This window comes from Arvicanthis niloticus, chromosome 24 (assembly GCF_011762505.2).
Source record: "Arvicanthis niloticus isolate mArvNil1 chromosome 24, mArvNil1.pat.X, whole genome shotgun sequence".
NCBI lineage: Eukaryota > Metazoa > Chordata > Mammalia > Rodentia > Muridae > Arvicanthis > Arvicanthis niloticus.
Genome location: NC_133432.1, coordinates 27658288 through 27683030, shown reverse-complemented (window position 1 = coordinate 27683030; position 24743 = coordinate 27658288). Strand labels below are relative to the sequence as shown.

General features: G+C 48.6%; 1 protein-coding gene across 1 annotated transcript in view; it reads left to right on the top strand.

Annotated features, from left to right (window-relative positions):
- The first annotated feature begins 13697 nt into the window (after positions 1-13697).
- Zan (zonadhesin) overlaps positions 13698-24743 on the top strand; it is a 92032-nt gene continuing 80986 nt past the window's right edge. The window contains exons 1-7 of the mRNA XM_076923298.1: positions 13698-13929; positions 14063-14209; positions 15048-15319; positions 16472-16556; positions 17166-19373; positions 21374-21558; positions 24356-24497. Coding sequence (XP_076779413.1) covers positions 13854-13929; positions 14063-14209; positions 15048-15319; positions 16472-16556; positions 17166-19373; positions 21374-21558; positions 24356-24497 — 3115 coding nt within the window. The 5' untranslated portion in view covers positions 13698-13853. The remainder of the gene's footprint in view (positions 13930-14062; positions 14210-15047; positions 15320-16471; positions 16557-17165; positions 19374-21373; positions 21559-24355; positions 24498-24743) is intronic.

Genomic DNA, 24743 nt, shown 5'->3' with positions numbered 1-24743 from the left:
TCCAAATTGTTCCTTGGATTCCTTCCCCATAGTGCTTCATGTGGGCGCGCATGCTTAGGAGAGAGACCCACCCAGTCGAGCAGTCAAAGACAGCACACACGGTACCAGGATCCCAATCCTGGCGATTATCCTATGGGCCTGTCATCCAATCTCTCTCCAAAACAAGACATTTAGAATCCAGCCTAAAAGTCTTCGCAGTCCACGGCAGGAAAACTGACATGCAGGCTGAAGGTGTTGGGGGCTGGAGGGAATTTGTTAGGAGTGTGTGTGTTTGTGTGTGTGTGTGTGTGTGTGTGTGTGTGTGTGTGTGTGTGGTGTGGTGTGGTGTGTTCACATGTCTATAATTAAGGTGGTAGGAGTCAGGAAAGGGGAGGACTCAAAAGAATTTTGGGGGAGGTGAACTTAGCTCCTGGACTACAGTGCCCTCTTCAGGTATGGTTGGGAACTGTTAGCGAACCTTGCCAGCAATCAGGCGTCCTTCCTCTGGTATCCGTCCCTTCCACGCTTCTTTCTCTCTCTCTCTCTCTCTCTCTCTCTCTCTCTCTCTCTCTCTCTCTCTCTCTCTCTCTCTCTTTCTTTCTTTCTTTCTTTTTTTTTTGTGTGGCTACCACAACAGACATCCCATTGCTGCCTCTGCTGCTATGAAAGGGCAAGGGTGAAGTATCTTTTTGGGGTTGTCGGAGCTGGAATATTAATTCTATATCAAGTCTATTAAGACTTGGGGGGGGGAGGTTTGTTGTGTTGTTTGTCTGGTATTTTGAGACAGGGGATAAATTGCCCAGGCAGATCTGGAACTTAGAATTTTCCTGCCTCAGTTTCCCAGGTGTTAAGAGTACAGGCCTGGACCATTACATATAGCTTAGTTTTGCTTTTATTTTTTTTCTTAAAAGTTTTATTTATTTTATTTTTATTTTATTTTATTTTATTTTATTTTATTTTATTTTATTTTATTTTATTTTATTGTGTGTGTAGGCCAGAAGAGGGTGTCAGGTTCCCTAGAACTGGATTTATGAGCAGTTGTGAGCTACTGGGAACTGACCTCTGGTCATCCTTAGAGCAGTGAGCACTTTTTTTTTTAACCACTTGTGGCTTTGTTTGTTCTTGCTTTTTGAGACAGGAACTCATTATGTAGCCCTGGCTGTTTTGGAACTCACTCTGTAGACCAGGCTGGCCTTGAAGTCATAGAGGTTTGCCCTCCTCTGCCTCCTGAGTGCTGGGATTAAAGGCCTGTGCTAACATGCCAGGCTTTTATCAAGGAAAGGCACTGAAAAGCAGTCGGCACCTGACCATGAACTTGGCCTTTATCACTAACATCCTGTCCACTTCTCTCACTGCTGTAACCAAATACAGACAAGAAGCAACTCAGACAGGGAAGGGTTTATTTTAGCTCACACTTCCAGGAACACAGTCCATCATGGCGGGGAAGGCGGGGCGGCAGGAGCGTGAGGCGGCTGCTCTGGTGGCATCCACAGTCAGGGAGCAGAGGCAGATGGATGCTGGGCTGCTGCCAAGCTTGCTCTTTCTCTTTTAGTTTGTTTGTTTTTTGTTGTTGTTGTTTCTTTGTTCTTTTTTTTTTTTCCCTGGCTGTCCTGGAACTCCCTCTGTAGATCAGGCTGGCCTCCAATTCCCATAGATCCACCTGCCTCTGCCTCACAAGTGCTGAGATTAAAGACATGTGCCACCACTGCCCTGCTTGAGTGTCACCTTCTGACGGCAGCCCACAGAATAGGGCATGGAAGAAGGAGACTGCTTTTTTTTTTTTTTTTTTTTTTTTTTGCCTGCTTGCTGTCACTCTTGCTGACCAGTCTGTACTTCTGTTGCTGCGGCAATCCTTCACCAATGTTAGAACCATCTTCCTTGGGATTCCAGCATGGACTGAAGGCCGGGCCTTAGGTGCCAGGTTAGGATCACTGAGACAGTGAATGACTGCTATGTTCTTGCTCTCTCTAGTGTGAGACTGGAAGTAGAATTAGCTAGAAAAGAGCAATTATTAGATACTGATTTATTGATTTCTTTAGTGATTTACTTAAAGCACTGCCTATTTGCCAAGCATGACTTCACTTGCTACCAGGAACAGAGGACTTGGAGGAACAGCTGAAACAATGGGTTGTTGCCCTTAACAACCTGCTGACAGACAGCCACGTATGCGGCTATAAAATCTCACTTGCTTGCTCCCCCTGGTGGTGTTAGAGTATATGATGAGAATATAAATGGACCTGTCCTGGCTCCTGTCCACTGGTGACATCTTCTGTCCTCGGCTCTCAGTGTTGGACGCTTATTCCAGAAAGATTTCTGAAATGTGACAGCCAGTGTCCCAGTGCCAGGCTACCTGGACCTCATCCTGTAAACTAATCTAATAATTTATATGTGTGTGTGTGCATGTGTGTAATAATAATAGTCGAATAATTCATATATATGATGTATGTATATGCATGTATATGTGTGTATGTGTATGTATGCATTTATGTGTGTGTGTTGTGTGTGCATGTGTTGTATGCATTTATGTGTGTGTGTTGTGTGTGCACGTGTATTCATTCTAGTAGTTCTGTTCCTTTTGAAAATCTGGACTAAAACAAACATGGACTCTAGAGCTTCCTCTGAGACAGTAAAAAAAAAAAAAAAGTCTTGCTGGAACAGAACAGCCAGCAGAATACTTTCCTGGTAAGCACGAGGACCTGGGTTTGCATCTCCAGAACCATGTAAAAGGATGGATGTGGTGGTGCGAGCCTGTGATCTCAGTGATGGCCAGAAAGGAAGGAGACAGGCGGGTCTCTGGGACTCACTGGCCTGCTAGCCCAGACTACTAGGAGAGCTCCAGACCAATCAGAGGTCCTGTAACACACACACACACACACACACAGAGAGATATACAGAGAGAGAGAGAGAGAGAGAGAGAGAGAGAGAGAGAGAGAGAGCGAGAGAGAGAGGGAGCGCCACACACAGAGAGAGGGGCAAAAAGAAAAACAAAATCAAAGCTGAGTAATAATAATAATAATATAATTTTTTTATTTTGAGATAAGGACTTCTTCAGTTGCCTAAATTGGTCTGAACTTGAAATCATTTTGCCTCAGCCATCTGAGTAACTGTGAAGACAGGCCTGTGCCATGGAATCTGACAGCTCTCTCTCTCTCTCTCTCTCTCTCTCTCTCTCTCTCTCTCTCGTACAGGTGGATGAGGGCATGCATCTGTAATCTCAGTACTGGGGTTGAAGCAGGAAGTTCTCCAAGGCCTGCCTGGGCTACATAGTGAGATCTGGGTGTTGGTGACCTAGGCCAGTGATCCCAGAACCCAGGAGGCTGACTAAGGAGGGTTACTTCCAACTGAAGCCATTCAGAGCCCATGTTATGAGTAGCTATCTCAAAAATCAAAGCAAAAACCAAAAGATGAAAAGATAGTTGAGCAGTAGAGGCTTGCTGCTAAGCCAGACAACCTGAGGTCAATCCCTGGGAGCCACATGTTGGAAGGAGAGAACCAACTACTGTGATTCTGTCAATCAGCACCCTGTCCAGCTATGACGCATGTAGGTCTTTTCTTTTCTTTCTTTCTTCCTTCCTTCCTTCCTTCCTTCCTTTCTTTCTTTCTTTCTTTCTTCCTTTCTTTCTTTCTGTTTTGTTTTCTTGAGACAAGATTTCTCTATATAATAGTTCAGACTGTCCTCGAACTCTCCATCTGCCTCTGCCTCCTCCTGAGTGCCGGGACTACAGGCATGTCCATGCTACCACCCCTGGTCACAAGTAGGTTTTCATTTTGTTCCATTTTAAAATTTCAGCCAGGCTTGATTCTCCATGGACACAGAGTTGTACACACACACACACACACACACACAGAGCGTGTCATATATACATATAGACATGCATATTTGGTGTAATTGTGACTATGTATGTAGACACTATGTTATAAACATGATATGTAGTTTAGATGTTTTTTTAATTTGAAGATTAATTTTAACAAAAATAAATAATAATAAAAAAAAACCCACAGAGAACTAGAGAGGTGGTTTGGTGGTTAAAAGTGCTTGATATTCTTACAGAGGACTAGATTTTGTGCCCCAGTCCCCAGGTGAAGCAGCTCGCAGCCACCTATAACTCCAGTTGCTAGGGATCTGATGACCTCCTCTGGCCACCCTGGCCACCTCCACTCTTATGCACACACACTGCACATAAACAAAATCATAAATGTGCCCCTGTGTGCATGTGCACACATGTGTGGTGCGAGATTGAATGGCTGAATCATCCACACTAGCTGTATACTCGCTACTGCTAAACTCCACACCCAGGCTTCCTTTGACTTTCTCTTTTGTGACAAGGTCTTACTAAGCTGCCCAGGGTGCCTTTGAACTTGCAATCTTCTTCTTGCTTCAGTCTGCTGAGTAGCTGGGACCACAGCACTTGAAAGCCCGAAACAGGAGAACTGCCACGAGTTTAAAGCTGGCTTGGGACAGTGAGGTCCACCCTGGACTGCACAAGACCCTTTCTGAAAAACAAAAGGCTGGAGATGTAGCTCAGTTGGTGAGGAGCTTGCCTAGTGTGCATGGTACCTAGGGTTCGAGTCTCAATACCACATAAACTGGCATGGTAGCACTTCAGCCTCAACCAGAGGCCAACCTGGGCTACAAGACTGTCTTAGAAAAATGAAGTAGGGGCCAACAAGATGGCTCAACTTGCTGCCAAGTCTAACAGTTTGAATTTGATTCTCAGAACCCATAGAGTGAAAGGACAGAACAGCTCCTGCAAGGTATCCTCTGACTTACAGATACACACACAGACACATAGAGAGAAACACAGACACACATAGATACACACAGACACACACAGACACACAGACACACACATTGACACAGACACAGACACACAGACACACACACATAGAGATATACACACACACACACACAGAGATATATACACAGACACACAGATACACGCCAACAAACACATACACACACAGACACACAGACACACAGAGAGACACACAGACATACACAGACACACAGAGAGACACACAGACACACACAGAGATATATACACAGAGACACACACAGAGACACAGACACATACAGACACACACACACACACACACACACACACACACTTTCAAATGCTTCCTGGCAGCTTGCATTTCTTCCTCTATGAGTATGTCCTTCAGCTCTCTGTCCCTCATTTCCAGCCATTCACGTGACCCTCAACAGCATCTGCCACTGTCTTCAGTTGTAGAATGTTAAGTTTGAATGATTTTTCCATCAGAGTTCTGCAGCGAGTGTTCCACTGCTTTTAGAACCTATGGTTGCTACCCAGGAGACTGAGGCCATGAGGATCCCTGGTCCTTAGTATGTATCCTGTTCCTTACGATCTAAAAGGGTCTCCCATCTTCCTTCCAGCCCTGATACTCTGACATTTCACAAAGTAGTTTCCGAGGCTCTCTGAATCCACCACACTAGGTACCTTTTAATTAGCTGAGCGTTTCAGTTCTGGGAGAGCTGGCTCGTGCTCTCTTAGCCGGGTACCGTGGTCAGAATCCCAGCATTGGGAGGTGGAAAGCTCGGCGTTTCAAGGCTAGCCTTGCCTACATTATGATTCTGAGGCCAGCCTGGGCTCTGCGAGACTACCTCTCAATCTTCTTTGCCTTTGTTGTTTCTTACCAAACTACTTTTTGCTTGATGTTAGACTTCCTGGATCTGTTTCTGTCTCCCTTTTTCTTGTTTTCCCTTTTTTTCTGTCTATAACTCTTCTATTGGGTTTTCCATTTCAACTCTGATAACTTTATATTCCCAGGGACTTCTCAAATTCTGTGATTTTTTTTTTTTTAATGACCTCCTCAGAAGGGTGACAAGAGAGGAGGGCCAGGTGTTTATAAAGTGGCCTGGGATCCTCACTGTAATCTTCTTCTCTCCCTGAGGGCCACCTCAGAGGTCCCCCATGGCTCCTCCAGTTTGGACTCTGATGCTGCTGGTGGGGGCTGCCTGGGGCCAGGAACAGGTGCCTAGCCCTGTGTGGTAAGCTGGGCTGGGGACACCAGTGACAAATGGGTCAGGGGTTTACCAGGTTGCGTCTGGGGATGCCAGAGGAGAGAGGAAATTATAGAGGAAGCAGTTATGGATGTAACTCAGCTGACAGAGGGCTTACTTGACCTACACAAAGCCCTGGTTTCAAAATCCCAGCACCACGTAAACTTGCTGTGGTGGCTCAGGATCTATCCCTAGCGCATGGGAGGTAGAGATGGGAGGATCAGGAGTTCAAGATCATACTGGATTATCTATCAAGTTCTAGGCAAGCCTGGTCTACAATGGGACCCTGACTCAAAAATGAAAAGTCAGGAGACTGGGAAGGAAGATAAGGAGACAGTCAGTGGGATTGGGAAGAAGATAACCTATTGACCAGGATGGGGAGAGCCTCACATCCCCAGGTCCTGAAATTGAAGTGACATTCCAGGCTGGGAGGGAACAACAAAGAATTTACACTCTCCAAAACCTCACAGTGGGCTGATAGGCCAGAGTTCAAAACAGAAGGTGGCAAGGAATGAGAGGTGTGTTAGGTTCCTTGAACTTGGATGCTGGGCTCTGGACAAGTAGCAGTTGAATTGTGGGAAATTCTGACCCAAGTTGATGGAAGAGGAAGGGCTTCTTTATCGAGTTTGTAAGGTGGGGAGGAGAGCTCGGTGTGGTGATGCAAACCTATAATCCTAGCACTAGGGGTGAGGGAGGCAGGAGGACTGAGGCTTGAGGCTAGCCTAGGCTACTCATCAAAAGACTTTGTCTCTAAAAGAAAAAAGGTAGATGTGGTGGTGAACTCCTGTAAACCCGGAACTTAGAAGGCGGAGGCAGGAGAATCATGAGCTTAATCAAGGTCATCCTTGGTTACTTAGGGGAGTTTGAGGCTAGCCTGGGTTACATGAGCTCCTGTCTTAAAATAAAAAAAAAGAATGAGAAGAAAGACACGACATAAGCATAGTCTTAGTGATAATTTGAATAATGACAAAGGTAACATTCTTTGCTTTTTCCAAACTAATCCTAAGGAGACTGAACACTCCGGACCTGGAGCCGATGGCGCACACTTTGAGGGAGAATTGTGAGTTGGAACCAGACCTGCTTAGGCCTCCTTTCCCTCCTTCCAATCTGCTCTAACCGTGAACTCCAGTCTTAGTACAGGGCTCGTAGTCAGGGTACAGTAATCACACAAACATGGGATACACATGCAAAGGGCAGCCAAGGGCGGAGGGAACAGTGAGAAAACACGGCCTAACTCCACCCAAAAGAGTCCTGTTCAAATCAACCAGCACTGGATATGATGGCACAGGCTTGCCCACCCAGCACTGGGGAGGCCAAAGCAGGATCACAAGCTCCTGGTTAGCCTGGGTTACATAGTCACAAGACCTTGTCTCAGAATAACGAAACAATAGACTAGGTAGTGTGCACACCTATAATCCCAGCTCTCAGGAGGCTGAGGCAGGAGGATCCGGAGTTCAAGGTCACCCTGGGCTACATGAGACAGTGAGGCGGGATGCTGGAGATAACTCAGTAGGTAGCATCCTTGCTGCACACGCACAAGAACCTGAGTTCCATCCCTAGCATCCATGTAAAGAACGTGCCATAGTAGCACATGCTGTGGTCCCGGCAGTGCAGAGGCAGACACAGGAGGATCTCTAGGGTCCCTTGGCCAGCCAGTGAGGTTGAATCAGTAAGCTCTAGGTAAACTGAGAGACCCTGTCTCAAAACATAAAGTGGAGAGAGATTGAGGAAGACACCTGATGTTGACCTCTGGTCTCTCCATGCATGTACATCTGCACACGCACATGCACACACATGCACATGCATGCACGCACATGCTCACACAAGCACACATGCGCACGCACGCACGTGCACAGACACACACACACACATGCACACACCAAGATAACAGTAATAATAGCCACAACTAAACACATGCAGCCAAGACAAAGCCTGTCTGAGTCAACCTGGACCCCAGTCTGTGCTCCCTAACATTGTCTTCTGCTCTCTGTGCTCGCCGGCTCCACATTTCCCCTTAGTACTCTGTCTCCAGCGTCTCAGCTCTGGAACTGAGCTCTTAGCAGCGGCCTTCTCTATACTTAGTGACCCTGCGACCCCCACCTCCCAGCGTAGCTCTGTGACCTGACCCTTGCCCTCTGCCCTATCCGAGGCCTCACAGAGACTCTTTCTTCCCAGCCATTCTCTCCAAGTGTGACTTTGAAGACAATTCCAGACCTTTCTGTGACTGGTCTCAAATGTCTGAAGATGATGGGGACTGGGTTCGGACTACTGGGCCCTCCCTGACTGGCACTTCTGGCCCCCCTGGGGGGTACCCCAATGGGGGTAAGGAGTCTGAGGGAAGCCTAAAGTTTGGTGGAGGACAGTGGAGAGGGGATAAAGTTGAGAGAGGGGGGATGCTGGAAGCAGAGCTGAGCAGGGGGTGGATGAGAAGGCCTCTGGGAACAGCAAGGTCTCAGCCATTTTCTCTCTGTCTCCCCACAGAGGGGTATTACCTGCACATGGATCCCAAGACCTTTCCTCGGGGCGGAGTGGCACGCCTGCGTAGCCCTGACATATGGGAGCAAGGCCCGCTTTGCATCCATTTTGCTTTCCACATGTTTGGGCTGTCATGGGGCGCCCAGCTCAGACTGCTGCTGCTCAAGGGCCGGGAGCACCCCCGGCCCTACGTGCTCTGGAAACACGTGAACACCCAGAGTCCCTCTTGGATGCCCACCACTGTCACTGTCCCAGCAGATCATGACATACCAAGCTGGGTGAGGCCAAGACCAGACCAGGAGGTCTGGTAGGGAAGGGATTAAAGGAAGAGGCTTAGGAAGGCAGGCTGTGGCAGAGGGGGAGCCCACAGGGCAATCATGGAGGTTTCCTGCATCAAGCCTGGTTACCTGAGATCAGTCTCCAGGACCCATGTGGTAGAAGGCTAGAACCAACTCTCAAAACTTGTCCTCCGACTCACTCCTGTGCTGTGTGTTAGAAATGAATGCAAGTTTTAAAAAGAGGAGACCTAGATGCCCAGCCATCTAGGATGTCCAGGGTGGAAACCAGCAGCCGCAAAGAAGGGAGGCCCAGTCATGTGGCTCACGGGCTCAGGGTCTCTTTGCCTCTAATTCTACAGCTGATGTTTGAAGGCATTCGAGGAAGCACTGCCTACCTGGACATCTCTCTGGATGGCCTCTCTATCCAGCGGGGTACCTGCAATCGGAGTGAGTTCCCATCTCTCTTATGTGCCCCTTCCTCTCCCCAACCCCTGTCAAACTCTCCAAAATAGGTGTGAAGACAGCTCGGCAAGCAGGACCCCCGTTTCTCATGAATTGAAGCTTCTAGTTTTTTGGTGCTGCCTCACCCCATACCCCTGGCTCCTAAAGTAGTCACTATGTAAGAGGTCCCCTTTCTGCATGGATATCTGGTCTACAGTGACTGACCAGGACCCATGGCCACAGGCTGGCCTACCTCAGCCAGTGTGTGTCCATAAACCTTTGGTGGGTTGGGAGATGTATCTTAGTTATCTTAGTCAGTAAAGCACTTGGCTAGCATGCACAACTCCCTTGTGATGGCACACACCTTCAATCCCGGCATTCTGGAGGTAGAGGCAGGAAGATCCTAAATTCAAGGTTATCCTAGGCAACACAGCAAATTTGAGGCAAGCCTGGGCTACATTCCAAGCTGTCTCAAAAACAAAAGAAGTCTTTGGTTCCATGAAAATCTGACTGTAAAATCATTGTAGGGGTTACCGCATACTACTACTCTGATATATGCAGGACGTTCCTTTTAGGCTGACTGGAAAGGAAAATCCAGTTCTATGAAAGGAATTTATACTCACTGAACATGGGCCAGATGCGCCACAAACATAATTTAATTCACAACTTTACACAGACACAATTGCCAGTTTATAGACGAGAAGTCTAAGACTGGGAAGGTTATGTAATTTGCACTGAGAGCAGGATTCTTGAGCAGTAGGCTATGGGTTGGCCTCAGAGCTTGATAGCACACACTATAGCTTGAGAGTGAGCCTCAGAGTTCTGACCCCAAGCTGAGGCATTTTCTCTAAGCTTCCGTTTATGACAGAAAGCTCACAGCCCCTTCCTTTTGATACTGAGGTTTAACCAGGGACTTGTATACATTGGGCAAAGCTCTACCACTGAGCCACGCCCGCAGCCCCTCACTGGGGGATTCTAGGCAGGGCTCTACCACTGAGCCACGCCCCCATCTCCACCTCTTCTTTTCTCTCCTCTCAGTCTGCATGTCCCAGATGTGCACCTTTGATACTTTAAATGATCTCTGCGGCTGGAGCTGGGTCCCAACTGCCACCGGGGCTAAGTGGACCCAGAAGAAGGGATCATCAGGGAAGCCTGGTGTGGGGCCTGATAAAGACTTCTCTAACCCTAGTAGTGAGTATTGTATATACTGCTAGAACCTCTGGGCTCCAGTGACCTGTGTATCTCCTACAATAGCATCCCTAGGTCTTGCCGGGTGAAACCCAGCAACCTCAAGCTTCCTTCAGCTTGGGGATCATGGGAAGAAGCATGATGTCAAGTATTCTCCAGCTCCCTCCACTGCCATAATGGCTGCTAAGCAGACCCAGCACCACCTGCTTCTCACAATCTTTTTTCTTTTTTCTTTTTTTTTTTGTCATCATTCATTCATCCATTCATTCCTTATCTGGTATTTGCTGAGTAGCCACCCTGTACAATATCCCAGGAAGTTAAGAATTGGTGTATAAAACCTGCAAAGAGCCAGGTATGGTGGCATAAGCCTGTAACCCCAGCACTCTGGAGGCTGAGGCAGGAGGATGTGAGGTTCAGTAACTGCCTATGCTACATAGTGATTTCAAGTGCAGCTGGGCTAGAGCCTGGTTCAGAAACAACGGAAGAATAAGGGCTGGGGATATAGGTCAGTGGTAAAGTACCGTGTAGCATGCACACAGCCCTGGGTTCCGTCCTCTGCCCGTGGAAGGGACAGCAAGTGAGGAAAGGGACAAGCAGAGAGAGAGGCATGGTGTGCCATGCCCGCAATCCGAGTACCTGGGAGCTGAGCCAGGAAGATGGTAAGTTCAGGCCAGCCTGGACTAGTCAGCAAGATCCTGACTCACTCATCTTCCTGTTCCGGGAGGCTTACCTTCTAGAAAGTTCTTCAACAACTCCTTCCCTCCTCTTCCTCCTCTTCCTCCTCTTCGTCCTCTTCCTCCTTCCTCCTCTTCCTCCTCCTCCTCCTCCTCCTCCTCCTTTTCTTCTTCTTCTTCTTCTTCTTCTTCTTCTTCTTCTTCTTCTTCTTCTTCTTCTTCTTCTTCTTCTTCTTCTTCTTCTTCTTCTTCTTCTTCTTCTTCTTCTTCTTCTTCTTCTTCTTCTTCTTCTTCTTCTTCTTCTTCTTTTTTTGGTTTTTTGAGACAGGGTTTCTCTGTGTAGCCCTGGCTGTCCTGGAACTCACTCTGTAGACCAGGCTGGCCTCTAACTCAGAAATCCGCCTGCCTCTGCCTCCCGAGTGCTGGGATTAAAGGCGTGCGCCACCACTGCCCGGCACCCCTTCCCTTTCATTTGAAACCATTGGCTCCTTCTCTTATCTTCTTGGCCTCTCTCAGCTCGAGGTTTGCAGGAATCCGAAGGTGGAAGGTGGTTGGGCATGAGTACGCATGCGTGTGCGCTCTCCCCCGCAATTCAGTGCCCTCTTTCCTTGGTTACTACTTGCATCACCAAGTGAAGCTCAGGTTGATTTGGCTGTCTGGTTTAATAGCGAAGGAAATGCTGGGTGGGAGCTGCCTACTTCTCAGGGTCAGACTGGATGTCTGTCATCAACTTGAAAGACTGTCTCTGCAGTGTCCGGGATGGGGGGTAGGGGAGGGCGGCAAGGAAAGACCTGAGGCCTCACACCCAGGGGACAAGATTGTGATGGCTGTTACTGAGAGGATTTATTTACTATAGCGACACCAGATCTTTACCCAATCCAAGCGCTCTGCCAGTTGCGATGTGGGTGTAACCCCCTGACCTGTGCCTCATTCTGGGTGGCAGCCCCACAGCCGGGTCTCTATCTTCCCCGTCTTTGTAACAGACTCACCTCCATCCCGGCCATTCACTTCACTGACCCTTTCTTTCACAGATGGTTACTACATGCTCCTGGACCCTACGAATGCAAGGCCGGGACAGAAAGCTGTACTTCTGAGTCCCCTGAGCCACTCCAGCGGCTGTCTGACCCTATCTTTCTACTACTTAATTCGCGGCCAGGGACATGAAGAAGCCCTTTTTGTCTATGCTACATTTTTGGGTTAGAAAAGTTTACTGACCACGGCCATCTAGTAGGGTTGGGTTGACAGGGAATTGAGAGGGAATATCTTCTCAGGGTCCAGGGAAAGCCAATGTACTTGTGAGATTGCTCCATGGGCTAGAAATAGGAAGGACATTGGAGTCTAGAAAAATAAAGGCACTGCCAGCCACAGTGGATGGTACTGAGAATTATAGTACTTGGAAGGTTTGGGCAGGAAGATTAGGAAGTTCAAAGCCAGTCTCTGCTACAAAGTGAGTTTGAAGCCAGCTTAGACTACAGGAGACTATCTAAACATCAATAACAAACAAAAGCAAACCAGCCAGGGAGATAGCTCAGGAAAGTGTTTGCCACACAAGTTTGAGAACATGACTACCACCCCAACACCTATGTAGAAAGCCAAGCAGAGTAGCACTTGCTTGTAATCCTAGCACTGGGGAGGCACAGGTAAGTGCATGAATTCCTGCGGCTCCCTGGCCAGCCAGCCTAAGATTCTGTTTCAAAGACCCAGGTGGATAGCTTCTGAGGAATGACACTTGAGGTTGACTTCTGACCTTCATACACACGTGTGTGCACATCTGCATAAAGACCTGCACACATATGCCACATACACTTATGGGCTCTTGTACACATACACACATACAAAGCAGGAGGAGAAACAGAGAGACAGACAGACAGACAGACAGACAGACACACACACACACACACACACACACACACACACACACACACGGTGGGGAGGGGGAGGCCTGTGAATGAGAGAAGTTTGCTTGCGTCTGGAGGAATACTGCTTTAGTGTTCCCTGTGCAATTTGTCCTCAAGTCCCCGTAAATTTCCTTCTCTTCTGTTTTTTTTTTTTTTTTTTTTGTCCATTGTAGGCAACATCCGGAAACACTCTCTCTTCTCAGGACATCCTGGACCTGACTGGCAGGCTGTGTCTGTCAATTACACAGGACAGGGACAGATACAGGTACAGAGGATAAAGGTCCGCATTAGGAGTCCCTGTGGATGGTAGGGTCCCTCCCTCAGTGTGAGCCGAGGACCTGGACATCGGGAGCGGGAGCTGGGTCTTTGAATAGAAGTGCCAGAGAGGAAATGTCTTAGTTTCTTTTTCCGTCCAAGTGACAAAATACTCTTAACAAAAGCAACTTAAGGGAGAAAGGATTTATTCTGAGTGACAGTTCAAGGGCAAAGCCCACCCTAGTGAGGAATTCATGGGAGCAGGAACTTGAAGAAGCTGGTCACATCCTGCCCACACTCAGGAAGCAGAGAACAATAAATAAATAAAGGCTTGTTGCTAGTCAACCCCCTTTCTCACCCAGTGCAGTCCAGGCTCCCAGGTACGTAATTCTGCCGTCCACAGTGGGAGGGTCTTCCCACCCAATTAACAAAAATCAAGATAATCCTTCCCCCACCCCCACTTCCCTCCACTCCCGTACCCTCCATAGGCATGCCCAGAGGCCTGTCAGGTGACTTTAGATGTTTCAAGTTGATGATTAACGCCAGCCTTCGTAAGAGGGCTGGAGGACTGGTGGGGAGGGGCGTGGAGTGAGGCTTGGTTTGCCTGCTCACTCCAGGTTTCCTTTCCTTCTCTTTTTAGTTCATGGTGGTGGGTGTGTTTGGAAGTGACCCAGAGCCAGCAATAGCTGTGGACGCCATCAGCATTGCTCCCTGTGGGGGTGAGAACCGAGCCTTGGGGAACCCCTGCCGAATTAGGGGTTGGAGTGATTGGGGGTGGGGCAGGGCTCACAGCCCCCCCTTCCCCCCCCCCCCCGAGAGTCTCAAACTTTCCTCTTGGAATCAATCTGCTAGAGACCTTTCCCCAGTGCGACTTTGAAGACAGAGTCCGCCATTTCTGTGACTGGAACCAGGTGTATGGTGACATCGGACACTGGAGCTGGGGAAGTAAAAGTGTACCTACCCCCATCTCAGGGTCCCCAAGAGAGTTCCCGTATGGAGGTGAGGAGACAGAGGCTATGAGTCACAGCATCTGTATCTACTCAGGGACTTGATGACATCACTGCAAGAGCCAGAAAGTAGACTATGCTCAGATTGGTCAGGGTAGTGGGATCATTGCAACCCAGGAGAAAATCCAGACTTTGCCATATGGGTACAGTTTAATGGTAGAACACTTGCTTAGAATTCCCCAGGGAGGGGCTGGTGTGTGTGTGTGTGTGTGTGTGTGTGTGTGTGTGTGTGTGTGTGTAAAAGAGACCACCTGCTTAGCATGTGCGGCTTCGTAGGTTCTATGTGTAGCTCTGGGGGTCAGATGGAAAAGAGCAACCAAGGTCTTCAAAATCCACTCTTATTTTCAGCTGCATGCATAAGCCAATAGAATGTGCGCTGTAGACTGGGTTTCCTGCGTCTTCAGTTAAGAGTGCTCGATGAGCAGGTTGGAGCGGTGCATACCTGTAATGTGGAGGTTAAGGCAGGAACACTGTAAGTTCTAGGCCAGCCTGAGCGATATAACTCAAAAACTAAAGAAAACAGCTGGGCATGACGGCGCACACCTTTGATCCCAGTACCTTGGAGGTAGAGGCAGGAGGATCTCTGTGAATTCAAGGCCAGCCTGGTCTATAAAGTGAGTTCCAGGACAGCTAGAAACCCTGTCTTGAAAAACAAAACCAACCAACCAACCAACAAAAAACAAAACCAGAGAAGAAAACAGTGCTACCATGCATATTTGGTTGTGTGTTCACTTGGAAAGCTAGATGCGGCTGCAGCAAGCAGCTAGACTTGTCTTGCATACACGTCTGGGTTTGGAGTCTTACTGCTCTGGTTCCCTTCCTTCACCCAGGGGAACATTACATTTTCTTCGATTCAGTCAAGTTATCCCAGGAGGGGCAGTCTGCCAGATTGGTGAGTCCACCCTTCTGTGCCCCTGGGGACATCTGTGTGGAGTTTGCTTATCACATGTATGGCCTTGGAAAAGGTACCACGCTCAAGCTCCTGTTGGGGAGTCCTGCGGGTAGTTCTCCCATTCTTCTGTGGAGCCGTGTCGGGTCTCAGAGCTCTGGCTGGATGAACAGCTCTGTCACCATCCCTAAGGGACATCATCAGCCCATGCAGGTGAGACCTAGAGAACGTACTTTATTTGTATTTGCACGGGGGAGTGACAAGGAGGCCCAGGGTGGGTGATGAATGGAGGAGGTAGAGGGGTGGCATCTTAGTTATTTTTCTTGAGTTCTGTGACAGGATCTCAGACGTGAGCAGCTTATGCAAGAAGAGGTTTATTTTAACCTGCAGTTTGGGGGGATATAGCCCATCATGGTGGGCAAGGCATGCTTATGCGGCATGAACTTGCTGGGTGGCTCACTGTCTTAGGGTTTGGGTTTCCATTGCTATGAAGAGGCACCATGACCAAGGCAACTTTTGTTTGTTTGTTTGTTTTATTTGCTTTTTTTTTTTTTTTTTTTGAGACAGGGTTTCTATGTGTAGCCCTGGCTGTCCTGTAACTCATTCTGTAGACCAGGCTGGCCTCGAACCCAGAAGTCCGTCTATCTCTGCCTCCCAAGTGCTGGGATTAAAGGTGTGTGCCACCACTACCCGGCCTCCAAGGCAACTCTTATAAAGGACAACATTTAACTGGGGCTGGCTTATAGGTTCTGAGATTCAGTCCATTATCATCAAGGCAGGAAGCGTGGCAGCGCACAGGCAGGGATGGTGCTGGAGAAGGAGCTGAGAGTTCTACATCTTGTTCTGAAGGCAAAAGGAACAGACCATCTTCCAAGAAGCTAGGAGGAAGGTCTCAAAGCCCACCACTAAAGTGACACACTTCCTCCAACAAGGCCATACCTACTCTAATAAGGCCACACCTCCTAATAGTGCCACTCACTCCCTGGGCCAAGCATATCCAAACCACCACACTCACAAAGACCACAAAGCAAGGAACAGTACTAAAAGCAGGGCCAGGCTATTCCCATCAAAGGCCTGACTCTTAGTGACCTGTATCCTGAAGATTCTACAACCTCCCAAAATAGTACTGTCAGACAAGGACCAAATATTTTACCACATAAGCCTATATGGGGCATTTCAGATTCAGATCATAAAGGTGGAGAAAGCACAGGGAAGAGGTGGATTTAAGGTTCAAGAGGCTGGGGGTACGCTGGACTATTGTAGTTCTGACAAAGTGACATGTGGGCCGAGGACATGCACAGCAGAGTTCCTGGGTTCCCAGGGATTTATTGTTTCTCTTCTCCCCTTGCCCTCCATTGCCTTCAGTTGTTTATTGAGGCCACCCGGGGCACCAGCACTGCCTTTGTTGTCGCTCTGAACTTCATCTTGATCACTCATGGACCATGTCGGGGTAAGAATGAAATTTAAGGACTCAGCTTCTTCCATCCCTCAGTGTGAGGACTAGAACCCAGTTCCTCACACCTGCCAGGCAAGCGCTCTATTGCTGAGTCTCCCTCCTGCCTTCTCCTAGAGGACTCTAGGCAAGTGCCTTCTTACTGAATTACAGCCCCAGCCTCTCACCGGGGGATCCTAGGAAAGTTCTCTACTACTGAACAATATTCCCAGACTTACAGGAGCTCACAGTGAAGCTCAGTTGGCCTCAAACTTGTGATCCTCTTGCCTTAACTGCGGTGATGACAGATGGGTATATCATACCCAAGTATGAAGGTGTCTTTGATGGCATGAGTTTCTGTGGCAGGACTCAGAAGCCTTCTCTAGTGATGCTGAAGCCAGGCCCCGTCTCCTATTCAGTTTTGTGAACCCTGTACCTGGCACAGTGTCATGTGTGTTGGGAGCTCTGCCTATGTGAGTGAATATGTGAGTGAAGGTTGGAGAGTGGAAGCAGAAACAGATAACCAACTAGCCCTCCCCTCTGAGCTCGCCCACTCCTATTTAGATGTGAGTGGAAGGAAGGTGGTAGAATTTTGACTAAATTACAGGGTTTTGTTTTTCTTTCCAGCATTGCTGCAGACAGAGATTCCTTCCAGTCCTCTGCTTCCACCTACTGGCCCTTCTGAACCTACTGTCTTTACGCTCCTCACAGAGCAGCACACCACCCCTACAGAAGCAACCACTGTTGCCATAGAAACATCCACTACTCCCACGGAAGAGACCACCATCCCCACAGAAACCACCATTGTCCCCACAGAAGTGACTGCTGTTCCCATGGAAGTGACCGCTCCCCTCAGAGAATTGATCACTGACTCCATGGAAGTGACCAATGTCTCTCCTGAAGTGATCATTGTCCCCACAGAAGTGACCATTATCCCCACAGTAGTGGCCACTGTTCCCACAGAAGTGACCACTGTATCCACAGAAGTGACCACTGTATCCACAGAGGTGACCACTGTCCCCACAGAAGTGACCACTGTATCCACAGAGGTGACCAGTGTCCCCACAGAAGTGACCACTGTATCCATAGAGGTGACCACTGTCCCCACAGAAGTGATCACTGTATCCACAGAGGTGACCACTGTCCCCACAGAAGTGACCACTGTCCCCACAGAAGTGACCACTGTCCCCACAGAAGTGGCCACTGTCCCCACAGAAGTAACAGCTGCCCACATGGAAGCGACCAATGTCTCCCCTGAGGAGACCATCACTACAGAAGTTACCACTGTTCCTCCTGAAGAGACCACTCTCCCCATAGAAGTGACCACTGTCCCCACAGAGGTGACCACTGTTCCCACAGAAGTGACCACTGTCCCCACTGGAGGGACTACTCTCCCCACAGAAGTGACCACTGTATCCACAGAAGTGACAGGTGTTTACACGGAAGTGACCAATGTCTCTCCTGAAGAGACCAGTGTCCTCCCTGAGGAAACGATCCCTACAGGAATAACTGTTTCTTCTGAAGAGACAGTTCTTCCCACAGAAGGGACCACTCTACCCCCAGAAGTAACCACTGTCCCCACTGGGGAGACCACTGTCTCCACAGAAGTGACAGGTGTTCACACAGAAGTGACTAATGTCTCTCCTGAAGAGACCAGCATCCCTCCTGAGGAGACCACCATCCCAACAGAAGTGACCACTACCCTTCCTGAAGAGACCACCATCTTGACAGAAGTGACCACTACCCCTCCTGAAGAGACCACCATCCCGACAGAAGTGACCACTACCCCTCCTGAAGAGACCACCATCCCGACAGAAGTGACCACTACCCTTCCTGAAGAGACCACCATCCCGACAGAAGTGACCACTACCCCTCCTGAAGAGACCACCATCACTACAGAAGTGACCACTGTTCCTCCTGCCAGCATCCCTCCTGAAGAGTCCACCACCCTGACAGAAGTGACCACTGTTCCTCCTGCCAGCATCCCTCCTGAAGAGTCCACCATCCCGACAGAAGTGACCACTACCCCTTCTGAAGAGATCACCATTCCTACAGAAGTGACCACTGTTCCTCCTGCCAGCATCCCTCCTGAAGAGACCACCATCCCGACAGAAGTGACCACTACCCCTTCTGAAGAGATTACCATTCCTACAGAAGTGACCACTGTTCCTCCTGAAGAGACCACCATCACTACAGAAGTGACCACTGTTCCTCCTGCCAGTATCCCTCCTGAAGAGATCACCATCCCTACAGAAGTGACCACTGTTCCTCCTGAAGAGACCACCATCCCTACAGAAGTGACCACTGTTCCTCCTGAAGAGACCACCATCCCTACAGAAGTGACCACTGTTCCTCCTGCCAGCATCCCTCCTGAAGAGACCACCATCCCTACAGAAGTGACCACTGTTCCTCCTGAAGAGACCACCATCCCTACAGAAGTGACCACTGTTCCTCCTGCCAGCATCCCTCCTGAAGAGACCACCATCCCTACAGAAGTGACCACTGTTCCTCCTAAAGAGGTCACCATCCCTACAGAAGTGACCACTGTTCCTCCTGAAGAGACCACCATCACTACAGAATTGACCACTACCCCTCCTGAGGAGACCACTGTCCCTACAGAAGTAACCACTGTCCCTCCTGAAGAGACCACCATCCCTTCTGAAGAGACCACTGTCTCCAATCAAGAGACCACTCTCCTTACAGAGCAATCTACTGTCATTCAGACATCCACAGCATGTGGACCACCCTGTCCAAGCCCTCCGCTCATGTCCATTGGACCAAGCCTTTCAAAGCCTCCAGGTGTCTCAGTGATCAATATGGCCCCAACTACCACAGGTATGAGGTGGTTGGAGCAAGTAGAAGACAAGGAGGAAGTTAGGGAAGGAGGTGCTTTTTTTTTTTTTTAATTCTTCCATTCCTACCGCAGTTTTTTCCTCCCTCTTTCTGTCCCCACCTTCTCCACACCCTCCCTCCCAGCCCCCATTCTCTCCTCCATTTGCCTTCAGAAAAGGGAGGTCTCCCAGGGATATAAACCAAACATGGCATATCAAGTTGCAATAAGATTAAACGCCTCCCCTCATAGTAAGAATGGACTAGGCAACCTAGTAGGAGGATAAGGGTCCTCAAAGCAGACAAATGTGTCAGAAACAGGCCATGCACCCTCTGTTAGGAGTCCTGCAAAAACACCAAGTATGACATATGCAGAGGGCCTAGGTTACACCCATGCAGGCTCCCGGTTCAGTCTCAGTGAGCCCCTCTGATCCCAGGTTGGTTGATTCTGTGGGGGATTTTGTGGTGCCTTTGACCCATCTGGCTAATAGGTTGGTGCCTAAGCCGATTGTCATTGGAGAGGCTTCATCCCACAACTGACGAAAAAAGATGCAGAGACCCACAGCCAGATGGGATCAGGGCCTCCTGCTAAAGAGCAGGTTGGACTGTGGGAAAGAGATTCATGAAGACTCTACACTCAGAGGACAGATACACCAGCTACAAACCAACTGAGTCGAATTCTCAGCCCCCTTCCTTCCTCTTCTTTCTCCTGACACCCCTCCTTATTCTATTCCCTCTCCAGTCTTCTTTCCCTTGTGTCTTCCTACATAGCTCAGGCTAGCCTCAAATTGATAATCTCCTTGTCTTGGTCTCCAGAGTACTAGGATTGCAGGCAAGTACCACTACCTGTGACCTTGACCTGAATAAGTTATATATATATATATATGTGTTGCGGCCTGAGCTGCCCCACATTGGGCGCCAAAAATGTTGAGAACCACGCTACCCCACATTTGGGGGCCAAAGATGTCACAAGCCACTCTGTCAGTATTGGAACCCCACTGCCAAAAGCCTTGGGGGACTAAGTGTTAGAGCCTGCACTGCCCCAAGCTGCTCTGGTCTGCAGGTCGGGGTTCAGCAAGAGAGTGAGGACAGACTCAAAGAATGGAGACCAGACAGAGTGTGATTCAATCCCATTTATTCTTCAGTCTCTCTTCTTCTCTCCAAGTCCCAAGTCTTGAGTTCCTAGTCCCTAGTCCCTAGTCCCTAGTGCCTCCAAGTTCCAAGTTACTTCTTCCAAGTGCTAAGTGACTAATACCTAATAATAATTTCTTCTGTCTGCCTCTCGCCTTTTATATGTCTCACTTCTAAGCCATGCCTCTAAGTCACACCCTTAAGTCACACCCTTGGGTCTTATCTCTAAATCTGATCTCTAAGTCACACCCTTAAGTCACACACCTTTAAGTCTCACACACCCAAGGGAAGATCCTGGGTATCTAAAACAAGATGTTATCAGAGTGTGCTCAGCTGTTGTAGGCTGTTGAAAACAAGTCTCTTGTCAGGGTATATGGCTCAAGATGGCTGCAAGGATGATAGCCGCCTTCTGTCGGCTCCCCACACATGTGTTCATGAGTACAATATTTTTAAGATTCATCCTCATTATAGCATTGATTGTATTTTCTTTGTTTTTTGTTTGTTTGTTTGGTTGGTTGGTTGGTTTTGATTTAGAGACAATGTTCTGGACTCAAATGACTATGAAGATGGCCTTGAACTCCTAACAGTCTTTTGACCTTGTCCTCCCACTTATACCACCATGCCCAGATATCTCTTCCTCCTCCTCCTCTTCCTTCTCCTCCTCCTCCTCCTCTTCCTCCTCCTCCTCTTCCTCTTCCTCCTCCTCCTCCTCCTCCTCCTCCTCTTCCTTCTCCCCTTCCTCTTCCTTCTCCTTCTTTTTATGGCAGAATAAGTGCAAGCTTATTTGGAAGAGAACTTGAGTCCAGGGTAGGAGAGAGGCAGGGAGGCTTCTGAGGGAGATGGGCAGCCTGACGGAAGCTGTGTTTTCCTTTCAGAGAGCTGCCCTCCAAATTCCCACTTTGAATTGTGTGCATGCCCAGCATCCTGTGAGAACCCCAAGCCCAGCTGCCAGTCCCCCTGCATTCCTGGCTGTGTCTGCAATCCTGGGTTTTTGTTTAGTAATAACCAATGTATCAATGAGTCTTCCTGCAATTGCCCCTACAACAACAAGTATTATAAGGTAAGCTCCAGGGGTGCCCAGCTTCCCAGAGGAAACTCTATGCCAGAACACCTGGGTCCTGGTGCTCTTTGTGTGAGAGGAGCTTTGAGTCTCAAGGGACAGGCCCAAAGCACTGGTTATGCAATGGTAGAGCCATTCATTTAGCCCTGGCTTTGGTTTCGAAGTTCCAGAGATGAAGCCAAGGACTCCTTGCATGCTAGGGAAGTGCTCTACAAAAGACCCACACTCCTAACTCTTCTCTAAGAGATTATAGGCAGGGACTCTACCACACAGCAATGCCCTTAGCTCCTCACTGGGGGATTCTAGGCAGGGGCTCTACCACCGAGCCATGCCCCCAGCCCCTCACTGGGGGATTCTAGGCAGGGGCTCTACCACCGAGCCACACCCCCAGCCCCTCACTGGTGATTTTAGCATAGTGCTCTGCTACTAAGCTACAATCCCAACTCAGGACTGGCTGAATTTCCACAGCTCAGTAGCTATGCATAAATGGTGTCTAGAATCTAGAGTCAGGCAGCAGAGCATGAGCCTGGGTGTAGCATTGGCACAACCTTGGAAAAGTTTATGTTGTTAAATCTGTTTCCATGGCTATAAGAATGTATAAATAATGCTGGGCAGTGGTGGCACATGCCTTTGATTCCAGCACTCCCGAGAAAGAGACAGGCAAATCCCTGAGTTCGAGGCTACCTAGTTTAGAGAGTGAGTTCCAGGATGGCCAGAGATACACAGAGAAATCCTGTCTTGAAAAGCTAAAAAAACAATAGAGGGGTGATGGAGAAAGAAGGAGGAGGAAGAGAGAAGAAAGAGGTGGTAGAGGAAGAGGAGAAGGTAGAGGAGGAGGAGGAGGAGGAAGAGGAGGTAGAAGAGGAAGAGGAGGCAGAGGAGGGGGGGAAGAAGCTGCACAAGTCGACTCACCTTTTTATATTTGTTTAGTTTTGAGATACAGTTTCATATGTCTCAGACGGACCTTCAGCTGATAATGTAGTTGAGAATGAACTTAAACTTCTCATCCTTCTGCCTCTGTCTACCATGTGCAGGGCTAATATGTGTCCAGTTATGCAGTACTTAGAATTTTGTGCATGTTTGTCATGCCCTCCGGTGACTGAGCTATACCTAGCCCCTCTTCCCCTCCCCCTCCTCCTTTTCCTCACCTTCCTCCCCTCCATCCCCTTCCTCTTCCTTCTTTCCCCTCCTACTCTTCTCCTCCCCCTTTCCCCTCCTCCCCCTCCTCCTTCTTCCTCTCTCTTCCTCTCCACCTTCCCTCCTCCTCCCCTCCTTCTCCTCTTCTTCCTCCTCCTCCTCTTCCTCCTTCTCCATGTTTCAGTTCCAGCAAGAAGAGGGATGCTCACTCCATTTTGTTGTGGTTGTTCTGAGCAGAGTGTTATTCCCTAATCCATGCTGGCTTGGAACTCACTTTGTAGCCCAGGCTAGTCACAAGCTTGTGTGATTCTCCTGCCTCAGCCGTCCAAATGCTGGGGTTACAAGTGTGCTCTCCCACTCTTTCTTACTTTCTTTCTTCTTTTTTTTTTTTTTTTTTTGCCTTACATATGATTATATGTATATGTTAGATGCAGGCACACACCTGTGATCCTAACACTGGAGAGGTGGAGACATGAGGACCAGTAGTCTAAGATCATCCTCAGCTATTTACAGGAATTCAAGGCTAACCTGGGCTACGTGAAACACTGTCATAAAATAACAAAACCCAATTTATTAAACCAAATAAACTAAATTTGGTTTAATTTCTGTTGCTTTGTTAAAATACACAGACCAAAAACAAAAAACAAACGGATTGGGAGAGAGCGGGATTTATTAATGATTCCAAGTTACAGTCTATCGTTGAGAGGAAATCAAGGCAGCAGGGACATAAGATAGTCGACTTTACCTTTATACTCTGTCTACAGTCAAGAACACAGAGAAATCAATGCTTTGTGCTTGGCTAGCTGTATTTACCCTTCTACAGTCCAGGGCCCCAAACCAGAGAGTGGGACCATGTGCTCACAGGCTGGGTCTTCCCACATCACAGGGCAATAGGACAATCCCCTCAGACTTGTCTACAGGCCAACTTAATCTAGACGATACCTCTATGAGACTCTTCCTGCATGAGTCTAGTTGTTTCAAGTTGCCAGTTAAAACTAGATTCTGCCACATAGAGATTCCTTAATACCTGCTCATTGCTGCTATCAACAATTCATGATAAACACGTGCATCTATTCATCAAAAAATGCTTCAAGTGGGCTGGGTGTGGTAGCACATGCCTTAACCTCAGCACTCGGAGAGGCAGAGGCAGGGGGATATCTGTGAGTTCAGGGCCAGCCACATGCTGAGCTCCAGGTCAACCAGGTCTACATAGTGATGCCGTGTCTCATGAAAACAATAACAAATTCAAATCCCCAAACAAAGCAAAAAGGTGCTCTAAGTGAACTATATGTAATTGTGATTCCAGCACTTGGGAGGCAGAGGGAGGAAAGTCACTGAGTTCAGTGTAGTGAGACCCTGTCTCAGAAGTGAAGTAAACAAGAAAGGGAAAAGGCTGCAGGGATGGCTTAGCAGGTGAGGCGCTGGCCTCTGAGCCTTGATCCTGAGTCAATCCCTGGGACCCACATGATAGAAGGAGAAACAGATTCCCAAAGAAACTTGTCCTCTGATCTTCCATACTTCACCAGTGCCTATGAAAGCACACACACACACACACACACACACACACACACACACACACGTGCGTGTACACACACACACACACACACACACACACACCCCTTAGAACCATGGCTTTATGACTCTTGCTTGTTGCTCTCAGCCTGGGGAAGAATGGTTCACCCCCAATTGCACAGAGCGGTGCCGCTGCTTGCCAGGCAGCCTGATGGAGTGTCAGATCTCTCAGTGTGGAACGCACACTGTATGCCAGCTGAAGAGCGGTCAGTACCAGTGTGAGCCCTATGGTAAGTACCGCCCCTCATGCTGGCAGAGTGGGAGGGTGGGTAGGCCTTTTTAGAATGCACTTCCTTGGGGGGGAGGGGGGGTGAAGAGACGGCTCAGCGGTTAAGAGCACTAACTGCTCTTCCAGAAGTTCAGAGTTCAATTCCTAGCAACCATACAGTGGCTCACAACCATCTGTAATAGGATCTGATGCTCTCTTCTGGTGTGTCTGAAGACAGCTACAGTGAACTCATATAAAATAAATAATT